An 18,578-nucleotide genomic window follows, 5' to 3' on the forward strand; every position below is an offset into this window, starting at 1 on the left:
AGTTCGATACTTGACTGTTCTTGCGAAGATGGGTGAAGCCTTGTGAATGTGATCAACATGCGTGGTAATTTGACGCGTAGGAAGAATGTGCGTAGCCGCGAATGAAGAATCACCAAAATATAATGAGTGAAAAAAGGACAAACGTAAAAGCTTGCGTCTAGTGTCAACGTTTAAAAGATTGAGTGTGCGTTTTAAAAGGGCAACACTGTTGAATGATGGGTAAGAAGATAAAATAAACCTGGCAGCCTTATTCTGAGCTCATTCGAGGCGCTTGGTCAAAGTAGAGCTATTTGGATGCCATATCATTGATGCATATTCTAAAGATGTCCTTGTCAGGGAAGTATAAGCATGCATTTTCGTTTCAGCGTGTGCGAGTGATAGTCGGCGTTTAAGAAGGCCTAACTTTTTAAAGGTTTTTTGGTGATATAATCTACGTGCGTATCCCAAGCCAAGTCAGGTGTGAAAAAGACGCCCAGATATTTAAAACAGTCAACTTGTTCGATATGAAGGTTGTCAATCGTATAAGAATTCGAAGGCGTGTTGGCGAGCGTAGAAAACGAGATATCTTTTGTTTTTTCTACATTAATTTCCATCTACCATCGATGGCACCACTCGGTAATGGCCCCATAGTAATGGCACGCAAATGCACACGTACTGCCGTTCAGATGTTTGTCCACCGGAGTAGCTAGGCTTGTTTTCCCATTAGGCATTGGGCGCGGTTACAAGTGGGACTAATAGATGGCGCCATGTATCAAGCCGAGGGCATCGAAGCGACTGAGACCACACAATCTCTAACAAACTGCATTGCATAAGCGTACCCTGACGTCGTTTTTGCTGCGGTTGCGCTGTCCGCTATACGTTTTGTTGGTGAAGAAAATTCCGCGCGGCACATTCATATTTTCAACCACTATCGCACGTCCCGTGCGGCACCAAGGTTGGCGCCATGGAGGAAAAAATACTCAGGGAAGGCCCCTAGCACCCCAATTCATTGCGAAAAGTGTGGAGGAAGTCACGTGATTTTTCTTGAGCCCATAGACAATGTTGCTTACTTGTTTACAACTGCGGCGGCCAAATTTGGGCGAATAGAACGGAAACATTTTTAAGGCGCTTGGTATGTGGCTGCCACGATACGCTTGCAAACCAGCGCAGTCGCTACGACAAACGTTTTTAGATTAGGCCAGTTTGAAAAATCCGCCGTCGGAGGCGGCCTTAACTCGTACCCCGGCCGCAGCGGCGCTTACGTCGCGTTGAGATTGACGGAGCGAGCCGCTGCCGCCGCCGGCGACCTGCCGGGAAAATCCCCTTCGCTCAGCGTTGGCGAGAGCCACAGTTCGTTCTTTGCTCACTTTGTGTTTCTTTGTTGTGAAGTGAAGTGAAATGTATCGCTGTTGAGACGTAGCGCGCGAAGACCGCAGTTCTGTACGACCCCAAACAATAGAGAGTTTTAGCATAGCGTGCTCCGTCCGCTAACGCTACGGCGGCGGGTAGCGGGGCGCGACTGGGGAGAGCAAATTCGTCACGGTGGGGTGGATTAGTTCCGCGCGGCCTGCCTTCGCCATGCCCGCTCTTTCCCTCCGCTGAGGGGCAACCTCCTCGCACTCCCCGCGCGCGCATGCGCAGTCCGGTCCCGCTACCCGCTAACCTTAGCGTAGCGTACGGGAGACTCTCTAATGCTCCCGTCGTCTGCGTTCGCCATCCCGTGAGCCTGTTGCTATGACGACGACAAACGCTACCTTTGCCAGGCTTAAAGGGACCCAGAAAAGCTTTGTGAAGGTGGCAATCAAATGCATTCAGGTGGTAGAACACATAACGGGGGATTTTTGAGCCAAGTGTGAGCCCCATACGTTGTACGGATAATTTGTAAACAATTTTTGAAGATCGCCTTTCTCAGCCGATGAGCGCGCCACCGCAGCGAGCTGACCGCGGCTGACGCAACGCCAACCGCGGCGACGCAACGGCGAGGCGCCCCCTTTATTCGGCCGATCGCCGGTCGCCGGCAACGTCACTGCCATTGGCCTTCGGCTGCTCTTCCTCCTTCCTGCGCAATCCCGAGGCAAAGTCGGGTCTGCAGCGATTGACGCGTGCCTAGGCGCAGGAATGTAGCTAGCGCAGAACGGAAGTCGAGGGTCGCGATGTCGCATGGCTATTCCCAGTGTTTCCAGCTGCTTTGAAAGAAGCAGAGAGGGAGGAGGAATCGATCGGCAAGGGGGGAGAGGCGCACTTAATTGCTTCTGGGGCACCTGATACTGAATGTAGATCAATAATTCCAACGGCATTGCATCGCTACATTGGTACTACGCGACAATAAAGGCCTTTTGTAACTTTTACACAAGGCTTTTCTGGGTCCCTTTAGGAGCTGAAAAATCGTCCTTCTATCTCAAAAATGAAGGCCGTTTTTCGATTGAAACTTTGGGTGAGGGTCAGAATGGGCAAATTGAAGGCGAAATCAACAGCTTAGAACATGACATCGCACCGAGGATCTAGCGACGAAGCTGTTTTCGCTTCGAAGCGGGAGGGCAGGGCGACGCCATGTTAGTCAAATCAAACCGGAGACAGCAAATGATGATGGGATAGAGTGCTGGGCTCAGTGGGCTCAAGTCATGGCGGGACTAGGCTTGACAAATGTGACGTCAGGGCCTCTCCTAACCTTTTCTTTCCTCCATGGTTGGCGCCCACCGAGCGGCAGCCTGCGAACGTGTATGACGGGCAAGTTGTTTGCTCGTAGGCGCCGAGAGCGCGACTAATGGCTCCTGCGGCGGCGATGATTCGCTTGGTAGGTTTTAGTTTTCCTGCTAAACCACACCGCCGTCGTACTCGCGTCCTGACTCCGTTTAAGTCACGTAAAACGTCACGAAATGGCGTGATATATAAAACGCGTTTCACAATGTGTAATTTCTCGGCAATTGAAGCACCTTTCGCCTTCGAATAAACGGAGAGAGGGCTACGGGGGAGACTATGAACTACGGGGAAGACTATGAAGTTTATATTTTATGAACTTTCGTCTCATCCCGACGTGGTAGTTGCCTTCAGTGACCCTGTACGGTGTGGTGGTGTTTTGGATTGGTGCATTTGTTTGTAGATCACCTAGTCTCGCTGTTCTTTTTCATAACGGCTGATCATCAGGTTGTAAAGGCTTTTATTCAGCGCAAATTGAATGCTGATTTGCCTTTTTTATTTGCTCCAACCAACCTCGAAAATCCTAAGCCAACCTGGGGCTTTCTTATAGAGGTTGCTGGCACTTTCCAGTTTCTAATTGTTCGTTTTGGCCTCAAGTACCTGTACAATCAGCAGGAAGGAGTTGACCGGTGTTTTAATTAAAATTTCACTTCCGGCGCCCGTTTACCGCCAACCACTGATATCTGGTGATTTTAGACAATAGTGAGTTGAAGCGAGTACAAAAATGTGCCTCTAGGCGGTTGCGAAACCTTTTTCTAAGCTGCTCACCTTCACGTTGCCTGGTAAAACTTGGCTGAGTAGTAAAGCTGTATATGTGCGCGAGACAATTGATCGCTGCTTTGTTTTGTGTCGGGATGATGCTTTTTTGGAGGGGGTGTTCTGCAGCGGACTCGACATAGGTATCACCCCCTACAGTATACTATCCTTGCCATTGATGGAAAACTGCTTTATGCCCTACCACCTTCTTGTGCTGACCGGATTGTTTAGCCTACGGAAGTGTCGCATGATTGACCGCAATGCAGAGGAACCTAGGGTAACAAAGTCAATTTTTCGTGAACAATGTGCGCTTCTGTATAGTGTCTATGTGGCATAATCGCAGCCTCCCAGGCGGGTTGCATCTTCTTGAGGAGAGCGTGTGCCTGCTTACGTTTAAAATATAGGTCAGTGAACGTACTGCCATTGTAGCTAGGGTGTGATTTAAACGCTTTTCGGGCTAGTATTTCACGCAGTGAAGAGAAAAAAGTGGCCACGTACCAGCTCCTTTCGTTGCAAATATCATCAAAAGACGATAGTCTTTGTAGATATTTGCCAAGGAATGCCCCCTTTTTCTCTCCCCCTCACCTCTCATGGTGTTCCTGTACCGTCGCGCTCATCCCAAGGTAAACACACCAAGGGTTTTCTCAAGATGATTTGAATTTACCGCGTTCCAGTGTTACAGTCCGGGCTCATCGATGCCAGCGCTGCAGTACGGCAGTGACGCGCGTGAATCGAGGCGGCCGACTTCAAGGTTTTTAGAACCGCGTGGCCGTGCTCCACGTGCGTTCCAAGCAGAACGTTGAACCTAGCTAATGGAACAACCCATTTAGCCCTGACCAATCCCCCATTGTGGGTGCCTGCCAAGATCAGCCTGTACATCATCATCATCTTTCATTGCTGTTGTCACGTGGTTTTTCATATTCTGCAGTAGATGTGGAATATCATTTGCTATCGAAAAACCAAGCATCCATGAACTTTTAAATAAAGGAACACTGTAAATATCTCTTGTGTACTAATTTCCTGTCTTATAAATGCGTAATGTCTTGTTCTTGCTCAACAAAGTTGACAAGTATGAACATTAAAATCGGGCTTAGATGTTTACGTTTGGCTGTGAGTATATAAGACTATTGTGCAGTGAGCATCTTACTTTGGCCGGGTGGCTGAATCGAGTCACAGACATACAGAAATATTTTTTCGGCACTTAGCAACCCGAGACATACTAGCCTATACGCACCAAACTGGTATTGCAGGCCTGTGTGTCTTTTTAGAGCAAAAATAGGCATTTGATAGGGTCAATCATTCATACTTGCTTGCCATGTTGCAGGCATATGGGTTTCCCTCTGAATTTGTTCAGGTTCTCCAAGAATTATATGATAATTTATCCAGTGACCTGGTCATTATTGGTGTGGTACAGGGTGAAATTGCAATTCATAGAGGTGTCAGACAAGGATGCCCCTTGTCGTCGCTTGTGTTTGTCTTATGTCTAGACCCCTTCATCAGAAAACTCGTTGATAACCCCAAATTTAGGGGTCCCCCCTTGCCCGGACAAGGCTCTGTTAAAGTGTCTGCGTACGCAGATGACGTCACTATTTTTATCCGGGACACTGATAGCCTCACGGCTGTTTTAGGGGACTTCGAGTCTTATGCTCGACTTTCAGGTGCCGAGTTAAATGTCACAAAAAGTGCTGTCCTCCCTCTGGGAAACGCTACACTCGCCCCCATTCATAACTTAAAAATAGTTCGAGACCTGATGATTCTCGGCATCAAATTTAATTGATTGATTCTGGGGTTTAACGCGCCGACGCAACGCAGGCGATGAGGCGCGCCGTAGTGGATGGCTCCGGATTAATTTTGACCACCTGGGGATCTTTATCGTGCGCCGAAATCTCGTACACACGGGCGTTTTTGCTTTTCGCCTCCATCAGAAAAGCGGCCGCCGCGGCCGGGAATCGAACCCGCGACCTCGTGCTCAGCAGCGCAACGCCTTAGCCACTGAGCCACCGCGGCGGGTAGGCATCAAATTTACCGAAGAAGGTATTTCTCCAGACATGTGGCCCGAGTTAGTTGAGGATATTCAAAAGGATGTTTCCCGGGCTAGGTCTTTCAACTTCTCTTTTTCGGAGAAATCGTATCTGAGTAAATGCGTTTTTCTTGCTAAATTCTTTTTTGTCTCCAGGATTATGCTGCCTCCCAATCCCGTTATGCACAAAGTGTCCCGCGACATTTTTTCTTTCTTTTGGGATGGAAGCACGGAGCGTTTAGCGAGAGATGCCCTGCGCCTCCCACGCCGCTATGGGGGTTATAGTCTCCCTTGCATCGACCTCATGAGCCAGTCGTTGGCCCTTAGAGTCGTCTCTTCACTTCTCAGTGACGTAGAAGCTCAGGGCAGACCTTTGATCCTGTACTTTCTCGGTCCTTCTAGACGGGTTCTTTGTCCAACTATGGCCAGAAACCTGCACCCCAGTGCAGCTTTCCCGTCGAGACTGTTCAAGGCCGTCATTACTTTAGCTAAGGAAATTCGTGCACTGGATGCTGATCTCGATTTTGTGAATGAAAAACCTACCAGGCTGTGTGAAAAAATCGTTACTGCGAGGTCGGGCAGACGTATGGATCCACCAGATTTCTCCTGGTTACGGCTGACTTCAGGTAGGCTGCCTGAGGACGCCAAAAACATCCAGTGGCGAAAAGCGTGGCGATTTCTTCCCACAAAAGATAGATTATTTCGCTGGGGAGTAACACCGAACTCTTCCTGTCCCAACTGCGGTCAACCAGAATCCACGGCTCACACGTTCTCAAGCTGCACTGTTGCGCGTTGCTTTTGGCGCATCATTCACCGTGCCGCTCCAAGTTTGGGGCTTGCATGGTATCAACTGAGAGAACAGTGCCCTGACACTCCCCTTGGCAAACTATTCGTAGTGATTGGCGATTATATACTATGGCGTAATCGCTGCAGGGCCGTAGCACAGAATCGCAGGCTACGTATGCAGTGGCCCTTGCTTTCCTTCTTCAGACAACACCTCGTGACCTTTTTGGAAGGCGAGTTGGCCCTTTTGGGTGAGGAAGAGTTTCTGTGACATTGGTCTACCCAGTTTATTGAGGTTTCGAACAAAAAGGTTATTATTTATGCCAGTTTTCCAGACATGTGTCCTTAGGAATTTTCGTTGTAACAATTCATTTTGGTGTTAGAATTGAGTGTTAGTGCGGTACAGTACCCGTCGTGACATAAAACCAACCCTGTTTTGTATATTGCTGCATTCTTGAAGCGAATGTTTTTGTATCATTGTTTTCCTCGCATGTTAATCTTTTGGTTGTAAGCAACTCTAAATTGTTTGTATGTTAATCTTTTGTCTACAATCAACTTGAAACTGTTTATGTGTTTCTGTAAGTGTCTGTAACTGGCAGCTTTCGCTCTCTATTAGTTTTGTAGCGACAGGCGCTGCACTTGTTTAATTGTTTCTGGTTGTTACGTTGTATCATTGATACACGAATTTTTTGATAATAAATTTATCATTTCAAGACAGACAGACAGACAGACAGACAGACAGACAGACAGACAGACAGACAGACAGACAGACAGACCAAAATTTCTGCGTTTAAGTAGGCCAAGAAAGACTATCTAAGAAGCGGAGGCAGCTCAGTTGGTGGAGTACTGGGCTGCAACTGTGCAGACCGGGGTTCGAATCTTGTCGGATCACTCATCGGTTATTTATTATTTTCTTTGCCGGGCAACAACAACAACGGCGCTGCTTTTTTGAAGAATGGTGTGCTTACGGCTTTCGCCGTAATATTGACATAGGCAAGAAAGTGTAGGGGAGGACTACTCCCTCCGGGCCAGCCCAGTGGTCGGCCCATTCGTGTTCGTTTTGCGATGAGTGGGACTGGGCCGGACCTGAACCGCGAATCACGCGACTCGGTCCGTCCTGTGGATCACGGAGACGTCAATCCGCAGTGGTGGCGGACAGGCCCGCCCGCATAAACCAGGCTTCGAGTTGATCACGCGAGAAACACTGGGTCGGCAGAAACGCGTACTTCGATGGGCACGGTGTGCACGGTACTTCCGAAGCCAGGGCGAGGCGTGCTCATTGGGCCGAGTCCCAAGTTCGATGAGCAGCTGTATGAGAAGCGCAGGCGTACTTTAAAGTTCCTCAAATCGATCCTCAAATATTCCATGATCAGCTGTGTGCCATATATTGAACATTGCCTCAATAAGGGAGTGTACGTGGCTGGCTCCGGCCGCAGTACAAAGTCGTTGCGTTCTACTTGCAGTCATCCTGATGTGCGCTTCGCCGGACACGATCCGGGAGATCATGCTGGCTGCCCTCGACCTCAACATGGTGGGAAGCGGCGAGTACGTCTTCTTTTCGGTCGAGCTGTTCACCAGGTGGGCAAACTTGACTTTTGCTGTGAAACTTGGTGCATGCTTAGTATGATAACAGCGCTGGACAGGACACAGAGGAGACGACACGAGAGTTGGCGCTGACTAAGAACAAAGGGTTTATTTCGCTGCAGCTGAATATGTACCCCGTGAAATAAAAAAAACAATTAAACACATAAAATCACGAAATTGCGAAGGTAAGGTCTTGTTTCTATAAAAATGCGCATGCGCAAAGATTACGAGCCTTGAGTTAGGTAATGGTGCTCCTTTTTGTGCAAGTCAATTAATCGACGCCATGCTGACGGAATTGCCATTTCGTGTATGGATGATGCGGGCCTGAAAGATTTCCCCGGTGTGTTGCTCCTTATATCTTTTAAGTGCGAATGCACTTTATAAGCGACCCCAAACCATCCACCGCCGGCGGCGGCGGCGTCCGCAGTGCTCCTCTATATTTAAAAAAGAAACAGCATCCGGCGCCAGGTTTCGATCCGAGGACTTTGCGGGCCGCAGCCCGACGCTCTACCGAATAGGCCACGGACGCGACGCTGATATCGGTGTCAGTAACGCGCCTTATATCTTTAACGCATTCAAACTACGTCGTCAGCGGCGTGCGGTGGCGACTCAGCGGCGTTATAGCGGCTTGATAACTGCGTGGTGTACACGTGATACTACAAACCCGATGGAAGAGATGGAAGAGAAGGCGGCGAGGCGGTGGGCTGCGGGGGCCGAGCGCAAGCGCCGCAAGCGGGCCGACAACCGTGCATTCGCACTTTCACATTCTCCCCCTCGGGGAAATGCGGGGAATTTTTTAGCTCACGTGTCTCTTCAATTCTGGGCTTGTATCCACACTTCGCACAGTGAAGGGCTAGATTGCTGCCTTTTCCTGTTTCTTGGTGGCAGGCGTGTTCCCGTCGCCGGTTGTCTAGGCATCGGCCTGTTTGGCCCGGGTATGACTTACCGCAAGACAGCGGAATGGGGTACACTACCTCTGATGGGCAATCTGCAAACCGCTGTGCGTGCCTCTTAGAGCAAAGTCTCGTGAAAGTTTTTTTCAGGATTTACTCTGCTGCACAGACCGCTTAATTTTTTGGGGGGGGCGCTGGACACCGCAGTTACTCCGACTCGAGCAGCGACCTTCTTGAGTTTATGGGAAACCTCATGAATATTATGTGGAACGACCGCCCACTTTTTTCGTTCTGCCTCATCGTGCTCTTCCACTGTTTTTCGCCTTCGTAGTTCCATCATGAGGGTTTCCGATATACCGAACAGCATGGGAGCGGGAAATCCTGCCTTGGTCAGCCTGTCAACTTGATCAGAAAAGCTGGACCCCATCTGATGCCAGCAGCATCTGATGCCAGCAAGATCAGCTATGATAAGGAAGACCAGCTCCTGGCCGTCGAGCAGATCCTGGAGGCCCTCGAAAAACAGCGACCGAGCGAAATCTGCGAGGCGTCACACAGCCCTCGGGGTAAAGGCGACTAGCCTGGGGTGACTAGGGAGGACGCTGACGAGTAGAGGGTCCAGACAGGACCGACGTTAGGCCGTGTCTTGGTATCCCGGCAACGGGGTGCCTACTGCAGGCGCTTCAATAAAGTCTTTGTCGTGTCATGTCATGCGCTCGAAGGAAACTGAAAAATCATCCACGTATCGAAAAACCCGCACAGTTCGACTACCGCCAAGTTTCCGGTCGTAGCGTGCAAGCAACAAGTCCCTTAGTACCGAAGCGAGGCAAGCGCCGATTCGCACACCTTTGTCTTACACGTAGCAGTCTCCTTTGGAGGAGGAATTTTCCTGTGGCCGTCCCCGTCGCGTTCTGGAGTCAGCGCCGACTCTCGTGTCGCCTCGTCTGTGTCCTGCCCTAGCGCTGTTATCAAACTAGGTATGTACCAACAAGCTCGTATGAACACCGGTTTTTCATGCAGGCATTCTCTACACTGCTATCGAAATGGAGACGTGTTGTTCTTGCTCGGGCTAAAGCGTTATAACCGGGAGCGCACCCAGGTGAAACACGACGGAAAACCAGTCTACAGCATCCTTGCTTCTGTGGCCTACACTGCCCAGATCACCCAGAATAGTTCTGAGCAAATATTCTCTGACGGGAATTGACAGGGCAGAGGAGGAGGCGCCTCTGAGCCCTCGCTTCTGCGTATATGGTGAAGGAAGCGCTGAATGGCGATGCTTAGCTCGCTGCGCATGCTCAGTAGCGGCAAAACGTCATAAATATAAAAATAGAGAGAGACAGAAATAAGGGTATACAGTCAAACCCGGCTATAACGAACCCGGATAGAGCGAATTATGCTATATATCGAACAAAAATAATTCAGTTACGTAAATACATGGGAAACATATTCCTTATAACGAAGTTTACATCCGATATATCGAACTCTGGGCGCCTAGAACGGCCGCCGAAATGCATGATCTCGGAGCGGCGATTGAGATCTGGATTGGCAGCGACCACGGAGCAAGAGCCGCGACTGAGACATTGCGCCTCGCACGGAGCGACGTGACGCCCAATACTTTCCGGAACTGTTTCCGATGCGCGGGAGTCGCGACGGAACCCGCCCAGTCAGTGAGTGCGGACCAAGACAGCAGCATCGGTGAACTGTGGGAAGAGTTCGCCAACGTTCCCGATGATGTCGCCAGTGAAATCTGTCCTACGCTTATAACGAAGCGCTTTCGGCAGTCGATGTGCTCCGCCAATGCTTCTTAGATTTTTGAGGACACGGACTCGAACTGGTGCAAACAATGTTTCGTGTAGAGAATGCTATACTAGTTGAAGCCGCCAAAACAAAAGTGAAAACAAAAATCACCGTTTTTTTTTTTGCAACGTGGGCAGTTAAGGCAGAAAGTAGCTTTGATACTTGCAATAAATGGATTATTTTGGTCTGGTAATGGCTACTGTACTGTGTTCGTTTCTGCATACGCGGATGGGGGAGTTGGGGAGGGGGTGGGGGCTCCCGCGGATTGTGAACTCGTAACAATAAGCTCGTTATAGGCGGGTTCAGCTATATCGAACTATTGGATATATCGAACTAATTGCGGTGCATATTGCAGTTCGCTATAAACGGGTTTGACTGTATAGGTAGTCAAGAAAAGCTAAGAAAAGCGACGGAGAAAATGTGGGTCATTTTATTATCGTTGAAGCAGCTATAGTTTTTTTAAAAGAAGACGTGCTTGCCGGGTGGGATGCGAACCCTCGACCTCCAGATTACGCCTCTGGTGCGATGACCACTACAGTGCCGGCGGGACTGTGCTCCCCTCCAGTTTCTCGGGTATTTATGTTACGGTAATTGTTTCGTGTGCTTCGGGTGGTAGCCAGCGCCACTCCGACTGTTCGGGGTATATATGGTAAGGATGTGTGGTAAAAGGGTAGGATGAGGTTAGGCCGACTAGACTGCGGCACCTTGCAGCGATGTGCCACCGCGTAGACGACGCCCCCGCATAAGCCACATGGATACATGGGCGCCATCATCGTTCACTCCTAGACTTCATCCGCGAAGCGAACATTTTCATGTCCATCTAATCACCTTTCGTATCAACTCATACCCCCATACATATGCCCTGCGGTAAAATAAACGCTCATTAAAAAAAAACAGGAACGAACAAACTGTAGCAGTCAGAGAGAACCCCGTAGCTCCAAACAATGGCGATGTGGATTCCCGACTCTCGTGATGCTCACGATGGCGCTGCTCACACTGATCAACATGAACCATTCTGGGAAATGACGACCCTGATTCTTTTTGGAGAGCATAGCTAATCTTCTTTTTCAATATATATATTTTCTTTTTCTATATATATTTTCTTTTTCTTTTTGCAGAATATTTTCTTACGCCATGGACCTTCTCGAGTTCTTAGCGACCGAGGTCGTTATAAAGAAGGTCCCCTTCTCCCCGTGTAGTCTGAGTGGCGCTGGCTACCACACTCAAGCATCAGATACAGTTGTAGTAAATATAAATACCCCAGAAAGTGAAGGAGAACAGAGTCGCCCAGATAGCCGAATTGGTAAGGCATTCGAGATCTAATCGAAAGGCGTGGGTTCGGTCCCCACTCTGGGCGCGTGTTTTTCTTTGTTTCTTTCTCACGTAATTAATAAAATATAATAATAATGTAACGTCACTAACGGTAAAAAATAGTCTAACCATTCCCCTATGCCTTCTTTGGCGTTGTAGACTGCCGGCATTTCTTTCTGTATTTTCCTAACGAGCCCCTCATTTCCAAACCCTATTATATGCGAAAGCTTAGCGAGGGCCTCGGTTCTGGCAGCCTTGATGCCAAGGTAGCGTAAGAGGGTTTCCCGCCAGTTACCCGCTTATGACAGGCTGTAGACGTCCGCGTCACGCCCCGGGGGTTGAAAAGAAGGTCCCCTTCTCCCCGTGTAGTCTGAGTGGCGCTGGCTACCACCCTCAAGCATCAGATACAGTTGTAGTAAATATAAATACCCCAGAAAGTGAAGGAGAACACAGTCGCCCAGATAGCCGAATTGGTAAGGCATTCGAGATCTAATCGAAAGGCGTGGGTTCGGTCCCCACTCTGGGCGCGAAAGACAGCATTGGTATTCTTGTTCTTGTTACATTCCCATGGTCGTCCGGAAGGGGGGGCTGCCTGGAGATTCGGATATTTTTATGCACTACAAAAAAGCTGCACAGCTTGGTTGGCCCATAATTAAAATAACTTTGCCCTGAAGGACGGAAGAGAGGAGAGAACGACACCGACGTTCTCTCCTTTGTCCCGTACTTTAGAGCAAAGTTTTTCTTTAATTATGCACGTGAACCAACTAGCCCAACAATCCACGCTACTCAAATGATTAGCACACTCAGGTCCTGCGTATCCGTATGGAACACCCTTCAGGACTGCGGTAAACATTGCACTTTAGACACTGACTAACATTGCCGGTCATGTGACGGCAGTGAAACAGACTGCCTGTGCTGGCTATTGAAGATAGCGAACAATTCTGAAAGGTTTGACTTTTTTGGTTTTTTTAACTCCAGATTTATGCAGTCTTACCGCAAGAACTTCAGTTTTCGGACAAATTTGCAGCTATATCTAGCAAACAATCTTCATCGCTACACTTAGTAGGGAGAGTGTAACATCCTCCCGTACCGTCCCATGACCTTGTACACCCTTTCCTTCGAAATTGCGAAATGTTGGCACCACCCAAGCCCCGAAACAAAACCTATAAATCAGCCCCTCAAAACGCTTGTACGCCTGTACTGCATTGAAAGTCAGAGAGGCCAGTAGTATATTGTGTGAGTCATTTCAATAGACTCCATCACACATGTCATCTCGCAATTTACCCTGAAAAACCCGAGGCGTCTGCAGATGCTATTCAAGGAAGATTGACGGAGTGCAGTTCTATGCATGTGAACGTATTGTGCTGTGTGCTGGTGGTCAGTTGGCATGAGTTGAGAGCCCTCACGCAGCGAGGCTGACCACTCTTCTTTACAAAGTGATAGTAACTTTTCGCATTTTCTTATTGTATTTTCTCTATTAACTTTATTTCTTTGTTCGCTAATAAAATTCAATGTATATTCGCCAAGTCTGGTTCTAATTCGCTGTTTGTAATTTTTGTAACCACAAATAGCGCCTTTTTTTCTTTTTGGGGCTATCAAACCATCCCCCTCCACCCCCCACCCCCCCCGACCGCTAATGCATGCCTTCCCCCCCCCCTTGCAAAAAGTTGTACCGACGCTGTCGGGCGCTTCGACGCACGAACTGGCGCGGGCCCTGGGGCGAGCAGCGCGGAAATGGAAAGCACGTGTTCCGCGGCGCTTTCGAACGCCGCCATTCCGACAAAGGCCGTGCCTGCTCGCACCAGACGTCCTAACTGCCACCACATGGGATGGCCACCGACGAAGACGACCGTTTTAAAGACGATAGTCTTTCTTGGGCTACTTAAACCCAGAAATTTTGGTCTGTCTGTATGTCTGTATGTCTGTGTGTCTGTCCGTCTGTCTGTCTTTGACTCGATTCAGCCACCCGGCCAAAGCAAAGGAATGCCTGCGCAATAGTCTTATATAGTCATAGCTAAATCTACCCGTCTTGGTCCGGTGTAATGTTCATACTTGTCAACATTGTTGAAGAAGAACAAGACATTACGCAAATATGAGACAACAAATCAATACAGACGTGATATCTGCAGTGTTCCTTTTTAAAAATTCAAACATGCTTGACTTTTGCGAAATTAAATACTTCATCAACTGCAGAAAAAGAATTCACTCCGCCGTCGCCTGCTGTCGCCCGCGCCACTATAGCTTCTGGCGCCATTTTAAGAAATCAACCGGCAACAGTTACGCAAGGTTCCACTAGGTAGGTTCCATGTTCTGCTTGCAACGCACGTGGAGTAGGGAAACGCGGTTCTATAAACGTTGAAGTAGGGTGCCTCGATTAACGCGCGTCTTCGCCGTACGGCAGCGTTCGCATCGAGACACCCGGTTTCGAGCAGTGGAACGCGCAAAATTTAAAATGATTTAAGCAAACATTTGGCGTCTTTACCTTGGGAGGTGCGCGACGCAAGAGGAACAACATGAGAGGTGAGCGGTAAAGCGAAGGGAGGCATTTACTTCGCAAAAGCCGATAAAGACTATCGTCTTTTGACGTCATTTGCAATGAAAGGAGCAGATACGCGGCCATTTTTTTTCCTTCTTCCCTGGCCCTGAGCGGCAAGAGGAAGGGAAGATAAGACAAGGAGACGCGGTCCGGGCGCAAGAGATCTCGGCCCGTCGTCTTCGGGCTCCGCGCGAGTACTGTTTTTTAGTCGCCCGCCGGGCTGTAAATAAATGTACAGTTTTTGTATCGAAGGCTGAGTTTGTCGGTTGAGGATACCCGGGGTCAGATCCCCAGCGCTACCGCGGCTTGGAGGACCCTTAGCGAAAAGTAATACGTTTGAAATACGTACGAGTACGCTTGAAGTGCATTTCAAATATGCTTTGTATTTGTAAATGTATTTTAAGTGCATTAAAAATTGCATTTTCTCAATTTTTAGTAAATATTGAAAATACATTATTTAAAATGCGGGAAAAATACAGTGCTTTTAAGTACCCTCCAAATAGATTAAAAATGCACTGAACCTCACAAATGTGCGCTTAAGGCATTCAGAATATATTGAAAATGTATTTCTTCCCGCCAAACGGTCATGGTGTAAATGCACTGTAAATATTATAAAAATACACTTACCTAACTACATTTACAACAGCACTCTGAGTATACTTTAAAAGTGTGCTGAAGCATGGAAATATACTCCGAATATATTCGAAATATATTTCAAATGCCTTTTACGTTTGTGGAACGAACATGGTAGAAATACACTCTCAATGCATTAAAAATACTTATTGAAAATACATTTTAAATGTATTCATAAAGCTTTGCCGAAATACATTTCGAGTACACGGCAGGCGCTGCTTCAGTTGCTGAATTGTAAGATTCACGTAAAGCATATCTGAAGTGCCGGATAAAATACATCTCAAATGAATAAACGTTCTGAGAATTTCTCCTCGATGTTTCCTTATAATAAAAGAAACTGAGAGAGATACTTTCACTTACTGCGCTGTCTACATAACTCTGCGTATTAGAGAGAAACTCGGTGTACAAATATGTAAGCGGCGGTGTTCCAACGCAATCGGCAAAGCAAAAACATCGAATTCAACGAGTTGTACGAAAACATTTGCACTTTGCCAGCGTTGCTACGACGGTATCGCTCTGGAGGCTTGGAAAATTTTCTTTTTCTGAAAAATATTCGCCTTAGATGGACAACCCTGGCTATGCTTGCGAGGGCGAGCAGCTCGGCGCCTCTCACTGTCGCTCACTACCTCCTTCCCTGTGCCCGGCACCTGCGGCGCGAGTTGAGCGGCGCACCCCTCTTTCACGTTTTGTCTGCCTTCGCTGCGTTTCTTTTGCCTGTCCTGTGGTGTTTTCGGACTCCTCAACGCGCGGTCGTCGGGTGGACGCAGTCTCTGCTTGGACGGCGCGTTGCAGCGGCGTTGGCCGTCTAGCCAAGGTAAGCATGATATACCGGCTATTTGCGTGTACGGTGTCGCACTACAATGGACCTTTTTACAGTAGCGATCTGCGCATGCGCAGGCTGCCGGTCCGCCATTCTTGGCAGGCGCCTCGGGCAAAATAAACAAAAGCGCGCCCCTCGGTTTTCTGCTTAGGGAGCGGCTATAATCTGCACGTTTTCTTTTTTTTTTCTCTCTCTCTTTGGACTCCTCCTGGTGGGTTCGTACGTGCATACAATAATGGCTTTCTAAGAAAAAGGGGCGAAGACGCTTGAGACTGACCACGCTGCGAGCACATGGCTGCCGGCCAGTGAGGGGGTTACGAAAATGAAAAAAAAAAAGGGGGGGGGGGGGGCGCTTCGAACACGGCAGATTAGTTACGAGAACGTTCGCCTGCTACCGTGACATTCATGTGAAAGGTGCGGGTGACGGGTCAGTGCGGGAGGGGCAGCAGGACCAGGATATTTTGTGCACGAGTTTTCCAAAAGCCAAACTTTCTTGGGGGTGTGCCTTACTGCCAATTTTAGTTCGCCGTGGCAGCCGCTAGAGGGACCGGTACTGGAAAAAGGTCCATTAATGGACGTATGTTTGCCTTGCAATCGAAGAGTGCTAATGCCCTTTATGAAATCCGCACGTGGTTGTTAAGCTTACCTCCACCTGCGAGCAAGATTTCCTACCGTAACTACGCCGTGCAAGGGAATGTACTCACAAATCAACGACAGCAAAAGACGTAAAAAAATGGATTTTAGTGCTTCCCTTTTTGCGCCTAATTTTTAGCTCTGCCCTGCTGAGTGGACGGGGAACCGTTGCTACGAGTTTCCTTGTAGATCGAGTTATTCCGTTCTTAACTTATTGAGGACTAAAACTTGCATTAAACACATAACAGCCAGGAACGCTTTTTGCACAGCCTGTTCACAGAAAGTCCGCCGTCCATGTTTACGCGCTTGAGAAATTTGCGAAGTGCATCCAGGGACGCAGCTTTCTTTTGTTTTCTGTTCGCAGCAGCTGCTCACAGCTGCGCATGTTCACAGCAGCCGCCGTACGGGGAAATAACCCAGTTTGGGGCATACATGCATCCGACTGATGCGCATTGCCGGGCCTACGAGAATACGAGCAGCCTTCGCGATTTTTGTCGGTCGCATGTCGCCATTCTGTCAACTAAAGCCATGAAAGAGTTTATGCCGTCTGTTTCGAAGTGACCAAAAGTGTTAAAAGCGACCCACATAATCTTCGGTGCAAGTGGCAGTAGCGAAAGTGCTTCATGCCCAGGGAATACAAATGATTTGTCCATCTAAGACAAACTGTATGAGAGTAGCCGCTAAGTTACAATCAGTTTCTGTTCCTACCGCCACCCATAACGAAGAACCAGCAAAGGAAGGAAGGAGAAGAAAGGCGGGTGAGGAGGGGGAACTTCGAGGGAGGCAACCAGTTCCCCCGCACGAGACCCCTCGGTTCTCGGAACGGGTCCCCCGGTAGGGTTCGTCTCTTTTGTTCCTTGGATTGCTCCCCCAAAACTTCGCGATACGTCAGGACGTTGGACCCTTCCTCTTTTGTGTTTCCTAGCAACTTTTTCCATCCTTGCTGTATTCATTTCGTAGCGCATTCACGAACACGTGTGCGCGTTCCGAGAGGCCCTTCGGCGCGCTCGTGGTCGAGTGACAGGCACGCGGAACACGACGCGCTAGCACTGGACCACGCCACCTGAGAATTTCAAAAATGTGCCCAAAGGCACCGAAAACAGCGTGGGCTGCTTGGCGGTTGTGTGTGTTTAGAAGCGGCAATTGCCCATTTGCGTCTAAAGGGTGTACTTAAACGAGCTTCTTATAGGTTTCACGAGTATTTATGAAGGAAATACTTTTTACTTGATGGTCCCTGACGCTAACAGGTGTTTATCTCTTTTTTGTGTGTTAAAGACGCGAGCATTTACAATTATTTTCCGCGTTGCTCCCTAATTAAATGATGACGTTGTCTGTGTACAGCAAAAAGTATAAAATTACCTGCCGGTGATGTGCGGCGGAGAGCAAAAAAATTACATGTGTGTGCAAGCACAAATACACGTTTTCTGGCGTTGCTTATTTTAATCGCTTCGGTGAGGTGCCTACGATATGAGAGCTTGTTATTTTAAGGACGGCGTGAAATTTTTCTTGTTTTTCGAAATAACCTTGCTTTGCCGTTCCTTTGAAAGCATTGTTGAGTGCACACGCCAATCTAATGACATTTATGTAAGCTTTCTACTGCAATCCTGCCCATGCATTTTTAAATTGTTTCGCTGCGCACTATTTTTTTAGAACGTAATCTCCGAAGAAGGTGACGCTGAAATATGCAACACATAACAATAATTGTAGTTAATAAGATTACTGCTTATCTTATTTTATTAGCGTCCTGTGAGGTCACAGACCAGTTTTGTCCAAGTTAGTTTAAAAACTAGAATTGCCACCATTTCAAGAATTGCCACCATTTCAAGCGCCTAAGTAAGAGAAGTAGCATAACTTTAAGAACTCTGTTGCATGTTTGGTAACGTTGTTATCTTAGCTCTGTCTTTTTTTTTCTCCTAATTTTCGCTAAATTTTATCCCTAGACAATGTCCAAACATAAGCCTCCGCCCCCCCCCCCCCCCTTCCACCATTCTTTCTTAAAAATGGTATTGAAGATCCGATGCCCCATGACAATATAAACTATGCTTACCATTACATAAATTGTCTTACGTCCTTCAAAGGGGCATTGTTCTCACGGAGGGCTTTTTTTTCTCTGAAGGGGAAACTAAAAAATTCTTGCTC

At 48.2% G+C, this 18,578-nt stretch overlaps 2 protein-coding genes across 2 annotated transcripts in view; one reads left to right on the forward strand and one right to left on the reverse strand.

Annotated features, from left to right (window-relative positions):
* The window catches only part of LOC144178108 (atrial natriuretic peptide receptor 1-like), a 267,231-nt gene that overhangs the window by 119,731 nt on the left and 128,922 nt on the right, over positions 1 to 18,578 (forward strand). Inside the window, exon 2 of the mRNA XM_077705645.1 lies at positions 7,699 to 7,813. Within this exon, the coding sequence (XP_077561771.1) occupies positions 7,699 to 7,813 (115 nt within the window). The remainder of the gene's footprint in view (positions 1 to 7,698; positions 7,814 to 18,578) is intronic.
* The window catches only part of LOC144178110 (uncharacterized), a 191,756-nt gene that overhangs the window by 55,248 nt on the left and 117,930 nt on the right, over positions 1 to 18,578 (reverse strand). The window lies entirely within an intron of this gene.

This window comes from Haemaphysalis longicornis, unplaced genomic scaffold (genome assembly GCF_048455015.1).
Source record: "Haemaphysalis longicornis isolate Haplotype H1 unplaced genomic scaffold, Haemaphysalis longicornis Haplotype H1 scaffold_4, whole genome shotgun sequence".
NCBI classification, from domain to species: domain Eukaryota; kingdom Metazoa; phylum Arthropoda; class Arachnida; order Ixodida; family Ixodidae; genus Haemaphysalis; species Haemaphysalis longicornis.